Genomic DNA, 17,737 nt, shown 5'->3' on the forward strand with positions numbered 1-17,737 from the left:
TGAATGTGTGGAATTCACTATCACAGAATGTAGTTGTCTGATTTCAAAATAAATTAGATATAGCTCTTGGGGCTAGAGGGATCAAGGGTTATGGGCAGGAAGGGGATCAAGATATTGAATTCGATGATCAGCCATGATCAAAATTAATGGCGGAGCAGGCTCAAAGGGCCGAATGGCCTACACCTGCTTCTATTTTCTATGTTTCTCACGCGATGAGGAGTTCCTGACATATTGGAGAGAGGCAGTCAGGGAAAGGAAGAGCAAAAATGTAACAAATGGAGAAGGTACGACTCTATGAACGATATGCTTTGTCTGTATATTACACAAGAAATACTTTTCACTGTATGCTAATACAACATCACAAAAATAAATCAAATCAAAGTTAACAAGCAATTGAAGAAATCAATCAGATTTCACCTGCCTCTTAGCAAACTGGCATAGAGTGGAATTGTCAAATGTCTGAAGAGAGTGAGAGAATGAAAAGGTGTACAGTACAGCTAGCACTGCAGAAAGGGAGGATTCACAATCTTCAGTGCCCCAAACATAGTGACGCTCGCTGGCAATCTAATGGCACCAGGCCTGTCCCCAAATCAAGGCATTGAGCAGATTCTGCCATCAGCACACAACCAACTTCTATCAAAGGTTGGGTTAGGTAACAGTGGGCAGGGTGTGTTACAAACAAGGTCTTTTAGATGATTTTCCATGAGTGAAAGAGATCTAACCCTGCGCTATGTCAGCAATCGTGGTAGTAATGTGAGGGGCGTGTTACCGCGAGTGTGTTTAATGTGGTTTCTCTACTCTGAACAAGTCACAAACAACATGCAATAGTTTCAAGAGAAAATCATTTGCAAATAAGCTATGATAGAATTCTATTTGAGTTCATGGTTTCCAAAATAAGTCAACAAAATTTATCACTGCAAAAGAAAGGTACCTTTGCCATTTTGCATCCAAAAGATGCATAACTCAAAAAAAACATGATCAACATTCAGATAAAGCCTCTGGGCTGCAATGGTTTGATGTGTGAATGTCACAGAGAGGATTATGTCAACATCTGGAGGGGTGACTGAGTCTTATTCAAGACAGTAAGTCGTCTCACAATCATTCATTCACCTGATGAAGGAGCAGTGCTCCAAAACCTCATGATTCCAAATAGACCTGTTGGGTTTTAACCTGGTGTTGTGAAGCTTCTTACTGTGCCCACCCCAGTCCAACACTACCATCTTATTCAAGAGTTTGTGGAGCTTTCACATTCTCCCAGGTGCTCCGATTACCTCCCATAGTCCAAAGATGTGCAGGTTAGATGGGACTGGCCATGATCAATGTGTGGGGTTATGGCAGGGATTTGGCCTCAGTCAGATGCTCAGTGTCGATGGGCCGAATGGCCTCTTCTGTACTAGAGGGATTCTATGATTAATAGTTTATTGGTTGCTCATGGAATGACTGGTAAGTTATAATATATCAAATACATTCCATAGTATTCCCTCTGCTCCTCTACACACTCCTCTCACAAAGTCACATGCTGTGCCCTGGCCTCAAGGACAAACATAACCTGGACAAGGCTTTTAAAAAACATTACTCTAGAACCTGCTGTTAGGAGATGTACATTAGGAGTTGGCGGAGAGGGCGGCGGCAGAAAGGAGCGAGACAGGATGCTCGTCTCCATGCCAACAGGCTTAGCCTGTTTACTCTGTCTCTGTGAGTTTAGACGGCATCATAGAATTCTAGAGAATAACAGTACGGGGAATTATGGCCACAGGCACACAAAGGTGTCAATGCAACAAGGCTTCAGCATATGTTCGCTTATTTCTGATTCCAAATTTGTTTGATTCAAATCTTTACTTCACAATTAAATGGAAGAAAACACAAGGTTTCTTTCCATTCTTTTAAATCCAGTTGTTTTCAGCTGTATCAGGCTCTCAGAGGTTCCAGTATCTTGTCTTCAAACCTCTCCATTTTGATCTCCTGATTTAATGTTGTAAATTTTTTTCTTTTAAATTACATTTTTAGTTTAATGGCACTAAACTCAGTGACCTAATAATGATTTAGGTTTTCAACCACTACTAAGTCAGTGAAGGCAAAATGAAGAATGAGTGTTTTTTTTTAAACCGATGAATAATGTCACATCTTGCACCTTTCAGCACACTCGTTAATCACAGAATCATTTGAGAAGCAAATGACTACACACGGAAAGGCAGTTATAATTTGTTGTGTTGAATTTGTTTTGACACAGGAAACTTGATGCATAAACAGGCGAGAATATAAAGCCAAGCAGTTTATATCCACAGGACCTAACCTCTGTAAGCCTCTATAGACTGGGATGGTGTTCCCATCAAATACGAAGGTCAGGATGGAATTGATAAAGGGTTGCTCAATTTTATGCGGCAAATATGAAGCTGAGTGATGACACAACAGTTGAAAATGGGGTTAAAACAGTACAGTGCAGTACAGGCCCTTCAGCCCTCAATGTTGCGCCGAGTTGTGAAACCAATCTAAAGCCCATCTAATTTACACTATTCCAATATCATCCATATGTTTATCCAATGACCATTTAAATGCCCTTAATGTTGGCGAGTCCACTACAGTTGCAGGCAGGGCTTTCCACGTCCTTACTACTCTCTACGTAAAAAACCTACCTCTGACATTTGTCCTATATCTATCACCCCTCAATTTAAAGCTATGTCCTATTGTGCTAGCCATCTCCATCCGAGGAAAAAGGTTCACACTGTCCACCCTATCTAATCCTCTGACCATCTTATATGCCTCTATTTAGTCACCTCTTAACCTTCTAACGAAAACAGCCTCAAGTCTCTCAGCCTTTCCTCATAAGACCTTCCCACCATAGCAGGCAATATCCTGGTAAACCTCCTCTGCACCCTTTCCAATGCTTCCACATCCTTCCTATAATGCGGCGACTAGAACTGTATGCAATACTCCAAGTGCAGCCACACCAGAGTTTTGTACAGCTGTAACATGACCTCATGACTCCGAAACTCAATCCTTCTACCAATAAAAGCTAACATACTGTACGCCTTCTTAACAACCCTATCAACCAGGGTGCCAACTTTCAGGGATCTATGCACTTGGACACCGAGATCTCTCTGCTCGTCCATGCTACCAAGTATCTTACCATTAGCCCAGTATTCTGTATTGCTGTTACTCCTTCCAACGTGAATCACCTCATACTTTTCAGCATTAAACTCCATTTGCCACCTCTCAGCCCAGCTCTAAGAACATAACATAAGAACATAAGAAATAGGAGCAGGAGTAGGCCATCTAGCCCTTCGAGCCTGCCCCGCCATTCAATAAGATCATGGCTGATCTGAAGTGGCTCAGTTCCACTTTCCCGCTTTCTCCCCATAACCCTTAATCCCCTTGCCTACCAAAAACCTGTCTACCCGTGTCTTAAATATATTTAGCGAGGTAGCCTCCACCACTTCAACGGGCAGAGAATTCCAGAGATTCACCACCCTTTGAGTGAAGAAGTTCCTCCTCAACTCTGTTCTAAACTGCACCCCCCTTATCTTGAGGCTGTGCCCTCTAGTCCTGCTGTCCTTTCTGAGCGGGAAGAACCTCTCCACCTCTACCCTATCCATCCCTTTCATCATCTTATACATCTCAATAAGATCCCCCCCATATCCTTCTAAACTCTAACAAGTACAAGCCCAGTCTATTCAGCCTCTCTTCATAGCTCAACCCCCTCAACTCCGGGATTCCTACAGCTTATTTATGTCCCTCTATAATCTGCACCATCCTTCTGCACTGTCCACAACTCCACTGACTTTAGTGTCATCCGCAAATTTACTAAACCATCCTTCTATGCCGTCATCCAGGTTATTTATAAAAATGACAAACAGCAGTGGCCCCAAAACAGATCCTTGCATACACCACTAGTAACTGAACTCCAGGATGAACACTTCCCATCAACCACCACCTTCTGTTTTCTTACAGCTAGCCAATTTCTGATCCAAACTGCTAAATCACCCTCAATCCCATGCCTCCCTATCTTCTGCAATAGCTTACCTTGGGAACCTTATCAAACACTTCACTGAAATCCAAATACACCACATCAACAGTTTTATCCTCATCCACCTCTTTGGTCACCTTCTCAAAGAACTCAATAAGGTTTGTGAGGCACAACTTACCTTTCACAAAACCGTGTTGACTATCCCTAATCAAATTATTCCTTTCTAGATGATTATAAATCCTATCTCTTATAATCCTTTCCAAAACTTTGCCCACAACAGAAATAAGGCTCACTGGTCTATAATTACCAGGGTTGTCTCTACTCTCCTTCTTGAACGAGGGGATAACATTTGCTATCCTCCAGTCTTCTGGCATTATTCCTGTAGACAATGAGGACATAAAGATCAAAGCCAAAGACTCTGCAATCTCCTCCCTAGCCTTCCAGAGAATCCTACGATAAATCCCAACCTTTCTAGGGGACTTACCTATTTTCATACTTTCCAGAATTGCTAACACCGCCTTCTTATGAACCTTAAGGGAATTCAGTGAGAAAGGCAGTGTTGTTTTGTGTGTTCTAAAAGGTCACTTTATTGAAATAAAATCCTAAATAACATTACAGAAGCCAGAGCACCAGCCCACCCCTCCGATTTCACTTGTGTGAAACTACTTAGAAATTTTCTTCTATGTAATGGCACGGTGGCACAGTGGTTAGCACTGCTGCCTCACAGTGCCAGGGACCTGGGTTCAATTCCCAGTTTGGATCACTGCCTGTGTGGAATCTGCACATTCTTCCTGCGTCTGCGTGGGTTTCTGCCAAGTGCTCTGGTTTCCCTCCCACACTCCAAAGATGTGTGGATTAGGTTGATTGGCTATGCTAAATCCTGTCCTGGGATGTGTAGGTCAGAGGGATTAGCTGGGTAAGTGCGTGGGGTTACGGGAATAGGGCCTGGGTGGGACTATTGTTGGTGCATACTCAATACGTTGAGAGGACGCCATATGCGCTGTAGGATTCTATGCTTTCTATTCTTTTCATTAAATAAATGAAAATTGTTACTGTTATTGGAGGAAGCTAGTTTTCCAAAAGAACATTAGACAAAGTAAAGAGAGAGCAGCCTACGTGGAAAAATACCAGAAACAGTTACCCTGGACTGCTCAGGTATCTCAACATGGAGAAAAAATTCAGAGGAACACGATCTGCTTCCACTCTGGGTCACGGGAGAGTGTACAAGATGAAATGGGAAGAAAACTGCCTTCTCAACACATCAAACTAGCCAGACATTTGAAAACAAGTCACGGTCTCATTTTCAAAATGCTCTTTGCCACTGTAGTTCTGAAGAGTTTTTTTTTGGGAGGGGGAAGCAAAAGCAGTAGCACTTAGAATTAATTAATTAGAAGCTACTTTTGGCTGCGAGACACTTAGCTACTGACGCCTCCCAGTTTATGCTTTGTTAGGCTAACCTTGGTCACCCTTCCCATTTGCCTGGGTGAAGGAGGAGCAATGTTTCCTGGCAAGATTAACGCTGCGATTTTTCATCAAGTTTCTTTGAAGTGCTCACTTGAAGGGATAGACATAAATGCTGAGGGTCAGAATGGAAACCTCTTTAAAACCAATGGAAACTGGTGTTTGGTCCTGTGAATACTGACATCGAGGTAAATTATCTGTGGTGCAAGGATGGGAGGAGTCTTAGCATATCCAGCACAACCTGTCTAAAAGATATATTATTTCTTGTGCATACAGCACATTATACACATAAAGCTTAGTGGTCCAATATCATTTTGAGTTATTGCTCATATGTATTGAAGAATTCCTTATGACAAAAAGGCTATGGTTTATATTACTAAATATAGCTTTTCACATAATCCTTAAATAAGATTCTTCTGAGGAATAGCCAACAGTGATTTTACTGTGATTTAACATTGGTTAATAAAGGAAAGGCTGCCGTTATGGAGGGAATTCCAGGATTTTGACCCAGTGAATATGAAGGAACGGCAATATATTTCCAATTCAGGATGGTAAGTGGCTTGGAGGGAACTTGCAGGTGATGATATTCCCCATGTATTTGCTGCCCTTGTCCTTCTAGATGGAAGTGGTTGTGGGTTTGGAAGGCGATGTCTAAGGATCTTTGGTGAATTGCTGCAGTGCATCTTGTGGATAGTACACACTGCTGCTATTGAGCATCGGTGGTGGAGGACGTGGATGTTTGTAGATATAGTGCCAATCAAGTGGGCTGCTTTGTCCTGGATGGTGTCAAGCTTCTCGAGTGTTGTTGGAGCTGCACCCATCCAGGCAAATGGGGAGTTTTCCATCACACTCCTGACTTGTGCCTTGTAGCTGGTGGATAGGCTTTGGGGAGTCAGCAGTTGTAATTCCTGTGTTCAAGGAGGAAGATCAAAACTAAAAAAACTACAGGCCAGTTAGCTTAACATCGGTAATAGGAAAAATGCTGGAATCTATTATTACGGAGGTTGTAATTGGGCACTGAGAAAATTACAACGATATCAGGCAGTGTCTTGGTTTTGTGAAAGGGAAATTGTGTTTGATTCATTTACTGGAATTATTTGAGGAAGTAAGAAGCAATGTAGATGAAGGGGAACCAATGGATGTGGTGAACTTCGATTTCTAGAAGGCAAGTACAGTAAGGAATGCAGTAAAAGGATGATTCATCACTACAAGACATGGGGATATCACATCTAAAGTACTGTGCATAGTTTTGGTCTCCTTATGTTTTTAAGTTTAAGCTTATTTACTAGTGTCAGACGTCAGCTTACATTACCATTGCAATGAAGTTACTGTGAAAATCCCCCAGTCGCCACAATATGGCACCTATTCGGGTACACTGAGGAAGAATTTAGCATTGCCAATGAACCTAACATGCACATCTATGGACTGTGGGAGGAAACTGGAACACCCGGAGGAAACCCATGCAGACTTGGAGAGAACGTGTAAACTCCACACAGACAGTGACCCAAGGCTGGAATTGAACCCAGTTCCCTGGTGCTGAGATGCAGCAGTGCTAACCACTGTGCCACCATGCCATCTGGGTAAAATATTCCTGCAGATTGACAAATGCCAGGGTTTAGGAAATACTAACTAGTGGAGTTTAATTGCTAAAATCACAAAGTTTACCAGTGGTTGGAAAGCAGTGTGAAGGGAAAGAATGCTCATGCCTGCTTCCTGCTAGTTCTCCAGCTATGACCAGTCTACCCATTTTGGTTTTGATATTATCTCCAACCCATAGGAAAGAATCTCACAGTCCAATTCACAGGTCAACCATTTCATGTCCAATCAATAATCCAACATAGTGTTTCCAGCCCTACCAGACCGACATAAGTCAACTGCAATAAATCACCTGCCATTGGCAAGTGCAAGCCACTGATACAGAGTGGCACTGTCAACCATTAAGACTCACAAGCATCACAAAACACATCTGGCTCAGATATCACACTAACACAGAGCATTAACTCAGTCCCAATCTCCCATCACCAACCATATCATGAGGGAACTAAAATGGAAAACATTGCAAAATCTCTGATAATGGGTCATCTAGACTCGAAACATTGACTCCTTTCCCTCTCCACAGATGCTGTCAGACCTTACTGAGATTTTCCAGCATTTTGGATTTCAGCATCTGCAATATTTTGCTTTTATATCATGAGGGAGCTCATTCAAATATTAAGAGTAACTAATAACAGCACCCTCCCTTCATTGCCAGATAGCGTGATCAAGAACTTTGTGCTAAATCACATGGAACATCAAGTAGATACAGACAGTTAGGAGATAAAATGACACTATAGTTAAGAAAGCTCATTAATGCCTCTACTTTCTCAGAAGAGTAAAGAAATTTGGCATGTCGGCCAAGAATTTCACCAACTTTTACAGATCACCACATAAAGCATTCTTTCTGGTTGTATCACAACTTGGCATGGCTCCTATTCTGCCCGCAAGAAACTACAAAAGGTTGTGAATGTAGCTCAATCCATCACATAAACCAGCCTCCCTTCCATTCACTCTGTCTACACTTCCCGCTGCCTTGCCAAAGCAGCCAGCATAATTAAGGTCCCCATGCACCCCAGACAGTCTCTCTTCCACCAGATTCAAAAGTCTGAGGACACGTACCAACTGACTCAAAAACAGCTTCTTCTCTGTTGCATCAGACTTTTGAATGGACCTACCTCGCATTAAGTTGATCTTTCTCTACACCCATGCTATCACTGCAACACTGCATGCTGCACTCCATTAACGGTATGCTTTGTCTGTATTGTGCGCAAGAAACAATACTTTTCATTGTATACTAATACATGTGACAATAATAAATTAAATCAAATTAAAATATGAATTTTTGGGTGGAACAAAACGTCACATTTTTATGTATTAGAAATACGAGCCATGAAAGAACTGAAAAAATGATGCATTCTTTATTTCTGTTCTTTTTAAAGCCAGGGAGGTATTAACTGTTCCAATGTAGATAATAATGCAGCTCCATCTGCTTCCAGATGAGCTATTAGGCACTAAAGAAAGAATAACAGGCCAGCTGAACATCAGTAAATTGAAACATACTCCCCACCATTGTCCAGGGCAAACCTGGGACAGCTTTGTGAAAATTAATTTACTCAAGGAGCACTGATTGTTCAAACAATTAGAAATATGAGACAGAATCTAGAAGATGCACACCAATTTGTGGGGAATGAGAGTCTTCCACTTCAGGTCCCAAAGATCAGTAAGTTGCAAATAACGAAAGGAATATCAGAAACTTTTGTGTAGCAGCTTTAAAGAAAACTGTCTCAGGGTGCTTCATAGGAGTGTTGAAGTTTTAAGTTTATTTATTAGTCACAAGTGGGCTTACATTCACATTGCAATGAAGTTATTGTGAAAATCCCCTAGTCGCCACACTCCGGCGTCTGTTCGGGTACACTGAGATAGAATTTAGCACGGTGGGAGGAAACCGGAGCACCCGGAGGAAACCCACGCAGACATGGGGAGAGCGTGCAGACTCCACACAGACATTGACCCAAGGTCAGAACTGTACCCGGGTCCCTGGTACTGTGAGGCAGCAGTGCTAACCACTGTGCCATCATGCCACCCTTCATAAAATGATATTGAGTCATGTCAGGGCAGATGACCGAAAGCCTTGTCAGAAAGATAGGAGCTGCTAAAAGAGGAAAGTGATGTGAAGCAGTTTAGGGAGGGAATTCCAAAGCTTAAAAGCCAGGTAGCTGAAAGCACAGCACAGTGTGGAGTGATTAAAATCAGACACAACCTGATGATACGTGATGTTCATGTTGAAAAGGTTGAGGGGAAATTTGGGGGAAGGCGGGGAGGGGGTGGTGTGAGAATCATTTTACTGATGACATATGACTGCGTTTATTTTGAAAAGTTTCTCAAAAGTTATCAGTGTACAGTTGCTCTCTCCTGTCTACACTACTCTCTAGCCTACAGATAGGGTGCAAGGACAGGTGATACGCCAATGCCACTTTGACATCAGCTGTGCCTGAGGGGTGGCCACAATGAATCTTCCTCAATCCCTGCAGGAAGCTTTTACCAAATACACATTCTCTAAAAAGCACCAATTAAGCAGAAAAGATTAAAATCAACCGGATTCATTTTTTAATGATTTGACACAATGGTAACAGTGAGATGCCCTCAAACAAAATTAAAATAAAAAATTTGGATCTTTACTGAATCTCTTCAATCGAGTCCAAGTTCTTGCTGCACATTCACTGTGCCCCAGGGTCTGCAGAGAACAGAATGTAGGTTAAGGTTTCTGTGTAGCCAGGAAGTGTAGCATTAATGGAATATAGCGCAATATTGCAATTTAGTGGAATTTTAAATCGCGGGACAAAATGCTGGGAAATCTCAGCAGGTCTGGCAGCAGCTGTAGTATCTTCAGAGTTCTGTCAGCTTTGACAAAGGGTCATCTGGACTCGAAACGTCAGCTCTTTTCTCTCCTCGCAGATGCTGCCAGACCTGCTGAGATTTTCCAGCATTTTCTCTTTTGGTTTCAGATTCCAGCACCCGCAGTAATTTGGTTTTACTTTACATCGAGGACCTGTCTTCATGTCCATAAACAAAAAGGTTGAGGTGAGTAGCATAATTGCTGAAGGAAAACTAGATAAGTGCACGAGGGAGAGAGGGATGGAACGACATGGTGATAAAAGTTTGATGAAGTAGGGTGGGAGGAGGTCATGTGGAACGTAAACACCGCCATGGACCCGTTTCTGTGCTGTGAATTTAAAGCAATTCCATAAAATGGAAGGAGTGTAGTGTCCACACTGTTAATCCCAACAGGAGTGAACTGTGAGAAGAAGCTATTTACCTTTCCGTGACTTCTCTTCATATGGGATACATAGAGCTCTCGCTCTGGAAACCACTGCAGACATTCAGCACACGTCCAGCCAGGCCTTCGCACTTTTGGCCGCATCTCGGACTTCTCTCCCGTGGCTTCATCCTTCTTCGCACTGTTCAAGCTGTTGGGGGTGATGCCGTTGGCAGTTTCGTACGCTGTAGATGGTTCAGTTTTCTGGCCACTGGATGCGTCTCTGGAGGGAGACAAAGGCCCCGGAGGCTTTTCAGCCTCTTGTGCAGTGTTGTGAACATCCTAATTTAGAAAGAAAATTGATCATTATAGAATCCTGTAGTGCAGGCGGAGGCCATTCAGCCCATCGAATCTGCACCAATCACAACCCCACCCAAGCCTTTATCCCCATAACCCCATGTACTTACCCTAGTTAGTCCCTCTGACCACTAAGGGGCAATTTAGCATGGCCAATGCATCTAACCAGCATGGCATTCGCACTATGTGAGGATACTGCAGCACCTGGAGGAAACCCATGCAGACACGGGGAGAACATGCAGACTTCTCACAGACAGTGACCCAAGTCGGGAATTAAACCTGGGTCCCTGGCGCTTTGAGGCAGCAGTGTTAACCATTGTGCCGCTCCGTAACATACTATTACTGGCAAACACACGACAAGCTGTTAATGCTGTTGTACCTCAGGATTTCAGATCTTTCTGACACAGCAAAATCTGGTTTCATATAAGGTGTGCCACCTAACAAATTGAAAGACTTAAAAAAATGTTAACTTAGCACTGTGTACAATCAACAGTAATTAATTCTTCTCCTCCTCATTTAACACAAATTAGCTGCAGGATATGGTTTGATGACTGACTGTTAATTCATGATTTTTGCACACAGATATTAAACAAAGAACATAAACTGGAACAGGAGGGTGAGACAAATACTTGAGGCACTGGGATTAATATCGCATAAAAATGTGTTGATGAATTTACCTTGTAGCAGACAGTTGCGTGTCAATAACCTTGCAAAATTCTGTCCTGCGCTGGTCACTCATCAGTGCAATTTATCTTTTATTGGTATTTATCTTTTATGGGGAGGCGATGGCCTAGTGGTATTATCGCCAGACTATTAATCCAGAAACACAGCTAGTGTTCTGGGGACCCGGTTCGAATCCGGCCCCGGCGGATAGCGGAATTTGGAATTCAATAAAAAAAAATCTGGAATTAAGAATCTACTGATGGCCGTGAAACCATGTCGATTGTTGGAAAAACCCATCTAATTCACTAACGTCCTTTAGGGAAGGAAATCTGCCATCCTCACCTGCTCTGGCCTACGTATGACTCCAGAGCCACGGCAATGTGGTTGACTCTCAACTGCCCTCCGAGGGCAACTAGGGATGGGAAATAAATGCTGGCCAGTCAGCGACGCCAATATCCCACGAATGAATAAAAGCCAACAGCAAAATAAACTGATGCAAGATATCCTGACTGAATATTCTGAACCATCAAACAATTTGGAAATCTCTAAATACAAAGCCACTTCTGAGTTTTTCTGGTCAATTGCCTCCAATTCGCTGGGCACTGTTGTTGGTCTGGTCACAGTTCCTAAATTATACAACATTAGCGTTTCACTCTTGGCATTGTGGTCGAGATGATGCTGCTACATGGGGAGGGCGTGGGAAAAGCTGCAGATTCGCACTGAAGTTTATTAGAGACCTCTCCAGAGAGGGCAAATAATTCTGACTAGCGTCTTGCTTTCTGCAGCTGGTATTTTACATTAAAGGGCAGCGTCTTTTTGTTTTTCATTCTTGCTCAGAGGCTCCAGACATACAGACATTTGTACTTCTCTTGATGAGAAGTTTTGCTGTATGTGATCAATGATTTACCTTTTTAAATTCGGGTGTAACAGACATGTTTCAGTATGACACTCGATATGAAATTCTTTGGAAAAGGAATGTGCTGTTGTATGTCGATAGGAACGCTATGACATGTAAAACAAGTGTCTGATTCTATTCTTTAAGTATGGGCACATACCCCTTTAAGGCCACAAAGTCTAAATTTGTGCATAAACACCAACTAAAGGTCAGAGTTCAATTGATATTTATACATTGCGATCTGTCTGCAGTCCTGAGCATTTCAGCTAGCTTATGAGGTACAGTTGCTAATATTAAACTACATGGAAAAGTGGATGACTGTGAATGTATAAGTATTACCTTACATTCCTGTGAAGGAATTTGGGATGAGGCTTGTAACAGGTCTCGAATGATAAGAGGAATTGTTGTTGGATAAGAAAACAAACAAACATTTTATACTTCAAATGCATAAAACTATCAGATATAAACTATAGAATCCCTACAGTACAGGAGGCCATCGAGTTTGCACCGACAACAATGCCACCCTGTCCCTGCAACAACACATATTTACCCTGTACATCTCTCTCTCACACTAACGGGGAATTTAGCATGGCCAATTCACCTAACCGACATATCTCTGGACTGTGGGAAGAAACCAGAGCACCCAGAGGAAACCCACGCAGACACGGGGAGAATGTGCAAATTCCACACAGGCAGTGACCCAAGCCGGGAATCGAACCTCGGTCCCTGGCACTGTGAGGCAGCAGTGCTAACCACTGTGCCGCCTTTGTCTTTGAACTTGCAGTACAAACAAAAAGGGTAAGTGCTAAAACTATTTAGAATAATTGTATCAGGGTGTGTTTGTCTGTACAGGTACACTTGCATGCAGAGCCATAGTGTCTTACCACTTGTCACAGCCCATCCTCAACCTATCTCCTTCCCTTAAAACAGGAATGCAGACTGGCTTACTGCATGTAAGTGATGGTGGAAAGCTGGGGCCTGGGCATTTGTCCAATCTTTATCTAAACCACTACTGGCAGTAGGGGTCACGAGGAAAGAAGTAGTAGTGTATCTTGATGCAGTGGCACCAATCGGGCACAGGAGAACATTGACCAGGTGAGGATGCCAGCATTGGACTGGGATAGGCTCAGAAATCTCACAACACCAGGTTAAAGTCCAACAGGTTTATTTGGAATCACGAGCTTTTGGGGCATTGCACCTTCATCAGGACTCACCTGATGAAGGAGCAGCGTTCCGAAAGCTCGTGATTCCAAATAAACCTTGTTGGACTTTAACCTGGTGTGAGGGATGTTGGGAGAATATTGGAAGGAGGACCATTAATGAGCAGTTTGCTCTCTCTTCGAGCTCATTCTACCTCTTTTCATGCGCCACATGAAACATTTTATTCAGGGATTTGGCACCTCTTTAGCAGTAATTACTTCTCTGTGAACTTCAGGTGCTAAACCCCCATTTAGCTTTTTCCACATTTGCTCTCTCTTAATGATGAAGGTCCCCACTCTGAATATAAACTGAGGCCAGATCTAGGATATCAGGGTGGTGAACAGATATCGTGCCCTCCAATGGCAGACCTACCCTGGAAGAAATTGCAATCTCAGGATTCCACGTATGTGTGTCTCTTTCTCTGCATCCCCTGCATATCCACACCCACATTGTTCATTTGTCTATCTATTTTTTCTCTCTCTCAAACTAACTTTTTTCTTCCTCTTGGGCAATGACTCTTCCCTCTTGCAATTAAAATTAAGTAGTTAAAAACACACGTCAAAAAGAATCAAATTTCACGCTTTAACTTGTTTTGAAGTTATTTAAAAACCAACTCAATTACTGCTTTAGAGTCGTGCCCTAAGGGAACATAGTCTTCGGGTTCTACACAATAACTTGAGATTCACACTGCTACCATTCTAGGCGACTGCTCCACAGTACACACGTATGCGTACACGCACATGCACACACACACACACACGTATACACACACATGCCCATATACACATTTGCATGCACACACGAGTGTGGCACACATGCACATGTGCTTACACACGTGTGCACACATACACGTACATACACACATGCATACACACACAGGAATGTAAACACATGCAAACCCACATACACATGCACACACATGCATACACAAGCTGATGTACTGGGAATTATATTATTTCCTGTGCCTTTTACATGTGAAGTGATCTGAAGAACTTCAACCGTATTCTCCAGTTTATTTTCACCGCTTTTAGGTCTCTCCTGCACCCTTGGGTTTCCTTGGAGGCTCTCTGCCTCTTACATAGGTGTGGCTGTTTCTACCTCACCACACATCACCTGCATTCTGCCTGGTGTTTAAAGTAAAAAGCTCTTGAAAATAGTTTCTGTTAAAACTGAAAACAGGTTCCAAGGTTTACATGTGCTTTTCCTGAAAATGGCGACAGTGTTCATATAGTGTCAGAGGAAGAAGAGACTACAGCAATGGTGGTGACATATATTCCACCAAATCATCAGGAAAGAACATAATATTTTAACCTTATACTCAGATCAAGATCCAAAAACTGTGCATTTCAGTTACCCAGCCTCATAGAAACAGACCCACTGTTATTAGGGTTTTCCAAATCTCTGCTGAAGGTGATGTTTACTTGCTTAGGCTTTGATGGTGACTTTTGGTCAGCTATTTAACTACAAAATAGTTGCAAACTACGTGTGCCTGATTCTTGTCTTGAACCAAAGTGCACAAATGTGTGTTTCCAACAAGTGAGATAACCACTACTAAAATAGTACTGGCTCATAATGGGACTTGCCCCAGACAGCGCACCTTCAGACTGCAGAATGTTGTGGATGGTAAACACAGTGCACTTGTAGGGAGTCACAGCTGTTAAACCACTTCAGATACCTGCTAGTGGGAAGAACATTGATTCAACCCCTCGGCTGTACAGCAACCGGGCAAGATTGTTAATGAAGTTCAACCAGCATTTTGGGAAGTATGCACTTTCCTCCTCAACATCTTCAAGTCATATTTGAACATTAGATATTCGAGTTACTCTGAAAGCAAAGGTTGTGACTGAAAAGATTCTCAGAGAAGTTTTTCAGAATAATTTATCAAATTTAAGCAAGTCGCATATGAGCCAATTTTTAAAAATTCATTCATGGGACATGGATGTCACTGGCTGGGCCAGCATTTACTGCCCATACCTAGATGCCTGAGGGCAGTTGAGAGTCAACGACATTGCTGTGGCTCTGAAGTCAAATGTAGGCCAGGCCAGGTAAGGACGGCAGATTTCCTTCTCTAAAGGACATAAGTGAACCAGATGGGGTTTTCCGACAATCGACAATGGTTTCATGGTCATCAGTAGATTCTTAATTTCAGGTAATTTTTTATTGAATTCAAATTCCACCATCTGCAGGGGTAGGATTTGAACCTGGGTCCCCAGAACATTAGCTGAGTTTCTGGGTTGATAGTCTAGCGTTAATACCACTGGGCCATCACCTACCCCCTGTAACTGACAAGTATCTAAGATTCTGCATACAATTATGTTGGAAGTGCATCGAGTCTTACTTACGAGTAATAATAGGTAGGTTGATAGATTTGTATATAGCTATGGAAACAGCTCGTGCTCAAAACGACTTTTAAAATTGCAGAATAAAATGCCCACAGAACATTATGTTATAGCGTGGCAATCAATCTTCTGCAGTTAGACAGGCTAGCTTTCGATAAGTACTAATTGCACTGAGTTTAGTAAGATGATAAATTACATAATGGTTAATACAACTTTAACAGTAAGAGGCCCGAAATTTAAAAATAAAGTGCACAGATGTGATAATGAAACTTCCTCTGTCAATTTTATTTCCAGATAAAGGCGTGTGACAAATGTTCCCTGGTCAGCCCTGGCACATGCTAATTATTCCCATCATGAGAACAATTACAAATGCTTTGTGTTTTTGTTACTCAGATTCACAATTTGTCTCAAATCATTGACTCTCAATTTATGTACACGGGGCAGTCAGTCTCAACAGGCCTTAGATTAACACAAACCAAGTTTGAATCCTTAGATCCTCCTGGACACTATGGTACTAGATATCACTAGATAGGAGGGTTGATCACTTCGTGGACGATATGACATTTGGCGGGGTGGTAAATAGTGAGGAGGATGGCCTTAGATTACAGGAGGATATAGGCGAGCTAGTCAGATGGGCTGGAATTCAATCCGGGACAAACAAGGCAAGGGAATACATGATGAATGGCAGGACTTTAGGAAGCACAGAGGATCAGAGGGACTTTGGCGTGCACGTACACAGGTCCCTTCAGGTAGCAGGGCAGGTGCATAAATTGGTTAAGAAGGCAAATGGTAGACTTGCCTTCATCAGCTGAGGCATAGAGCTTAAGAGCAGGGAGGTTATGTTGGAATGTTGGTTAGGCTACAGCTGGAGAATTATGTGCTGTTCTGGATTCCATATTACAGGAGAGATGTGACAGCATCGCGAAGGATGCAGAGGAGATTGACCAGGATGTTGCCTGGGCTGAAGAGATTTAATTATTAGGAGAGATTGGATAGGCTAGGGTTGTTTTCCTTGAAGCAGTGGGGATTGAGGGGGAACAGGATTGAGGTATAGAAAATTATGAGGGGCATAGATAGACAGGAAGAAACTTTTCCCCTTGGTGGAGGGATCAGTGACTACTGGGTATAGATTTAAGATAAGGGGCAAGAGATTTAGAGGCGTTGGGAGGAAAAGTCGTTTCACCCAGAGGGTGGTGGGAGTCTGGAATTCACTGCCTGAAAGGGTGGAAACAAGTTTTTGGATGTGCACTTGCAATGCCAAGGCTTACAAGGCTATGGGCCAAGTGCTGGAAATTGCGATTAAAATAGTTACGTGGTATGTCTTTGACTGGTGCAGTGATGGGCTGGAGGGCTCTTTTCTGTGCTGTGTACCTCTGTGAGTCTATGAATTAGAAAAAAAAATTGGCAGGTAAAATCAGTGAAAACACAAAGATGTTTTACCAGTACATTAAGGCCAAGAGAATAACAAAAGCGTAGGCGTATCAAAGACATACATAGTGGCGCAGTGATGTAGAAGATGTGGGCAGGTTTCTTAATGAGAATTTTGCTTCTGTGATGTTAGTTTTTTTACATTATGGTCACAGCTTTGGGTGATGTCATTGCTGGAAGGGGGAAAAAAATCCAGTGGGCAGGTCAGGTAATCAAAGTTTTTCAGCTTTCGGTTTCGTTTTGGCTGCAGGGTTAGAAGCAATCTTAGAAGCAAGCTGGAAAAGAAGTCTCTTTCTCTCTCTGTTTTGCTTTGAAAATTTTACCAATTAGCCGAAAGAAAGGCTTGTTGCCATGCTGCAGTAAAGAGTCTGTGCTTTGGTGTTTAGGGGAGTTGATCTGAATACAAACTGCTCTGAGTTTTCAAGATCATTTGAAATCAGCATTCAACCCAGGGAAGTGGATTCCAGTATCATGTGACCTTTAGCCTGTGCAGTAATAAATCTGTTCAAAGGGTTTTGTTTATTGAATATTAGTTTTGATTGGAACATCTGATATATATTGGTTAAGGGTTATACATTGTTGTGGTTGTTTTGGATTTGCTTGTAATTGATGGAAGTTATTGCTAATTTTTGTTCTGT

At 42.4% G+C, this 17,737-nt stretch overlaps 1 protein-coding gene across 1 annotated transcript in view; it reads right to left on the reverse strand.

Annotated features, from left to right (window-relative positions):
* Positions 1 to 17,737, reverse strand: part of znf592 (zinc finger protein 592) — a 121,310-nt gene that overhangs the window by 21,029 nt on the left and 82,544 nt on the right. Inside the window, exon 6 of the mRNA XM_080216289.1 lies at positions 10,278 to 10,559. Within this exon, the coding sequence (XP_080072415.1) occupies positions 10,278 to 10,559 (282 nt within the window). The remainder of the gene's footprint in view (positions 1 to 10,277; positions 10,560 to 17,737) is intronic.

Source organism: Carcharhinus amblyrhynchos, chromosome 32 (genome assembly GCF_965287045.1).
Source record: "Carcharhinus amblyrhynchos chromosome 32, sCarAmb.v2.hapA, whole genome shotgun sequence".
Classification (NCBI taxonomy): Eukaryota; Metazoa; Chordata; class Chondrichthyes; order Carcharhiniformes; family Carcharhinidae; genus Carcharhinus; species Carcharhinus amblyrhynchos.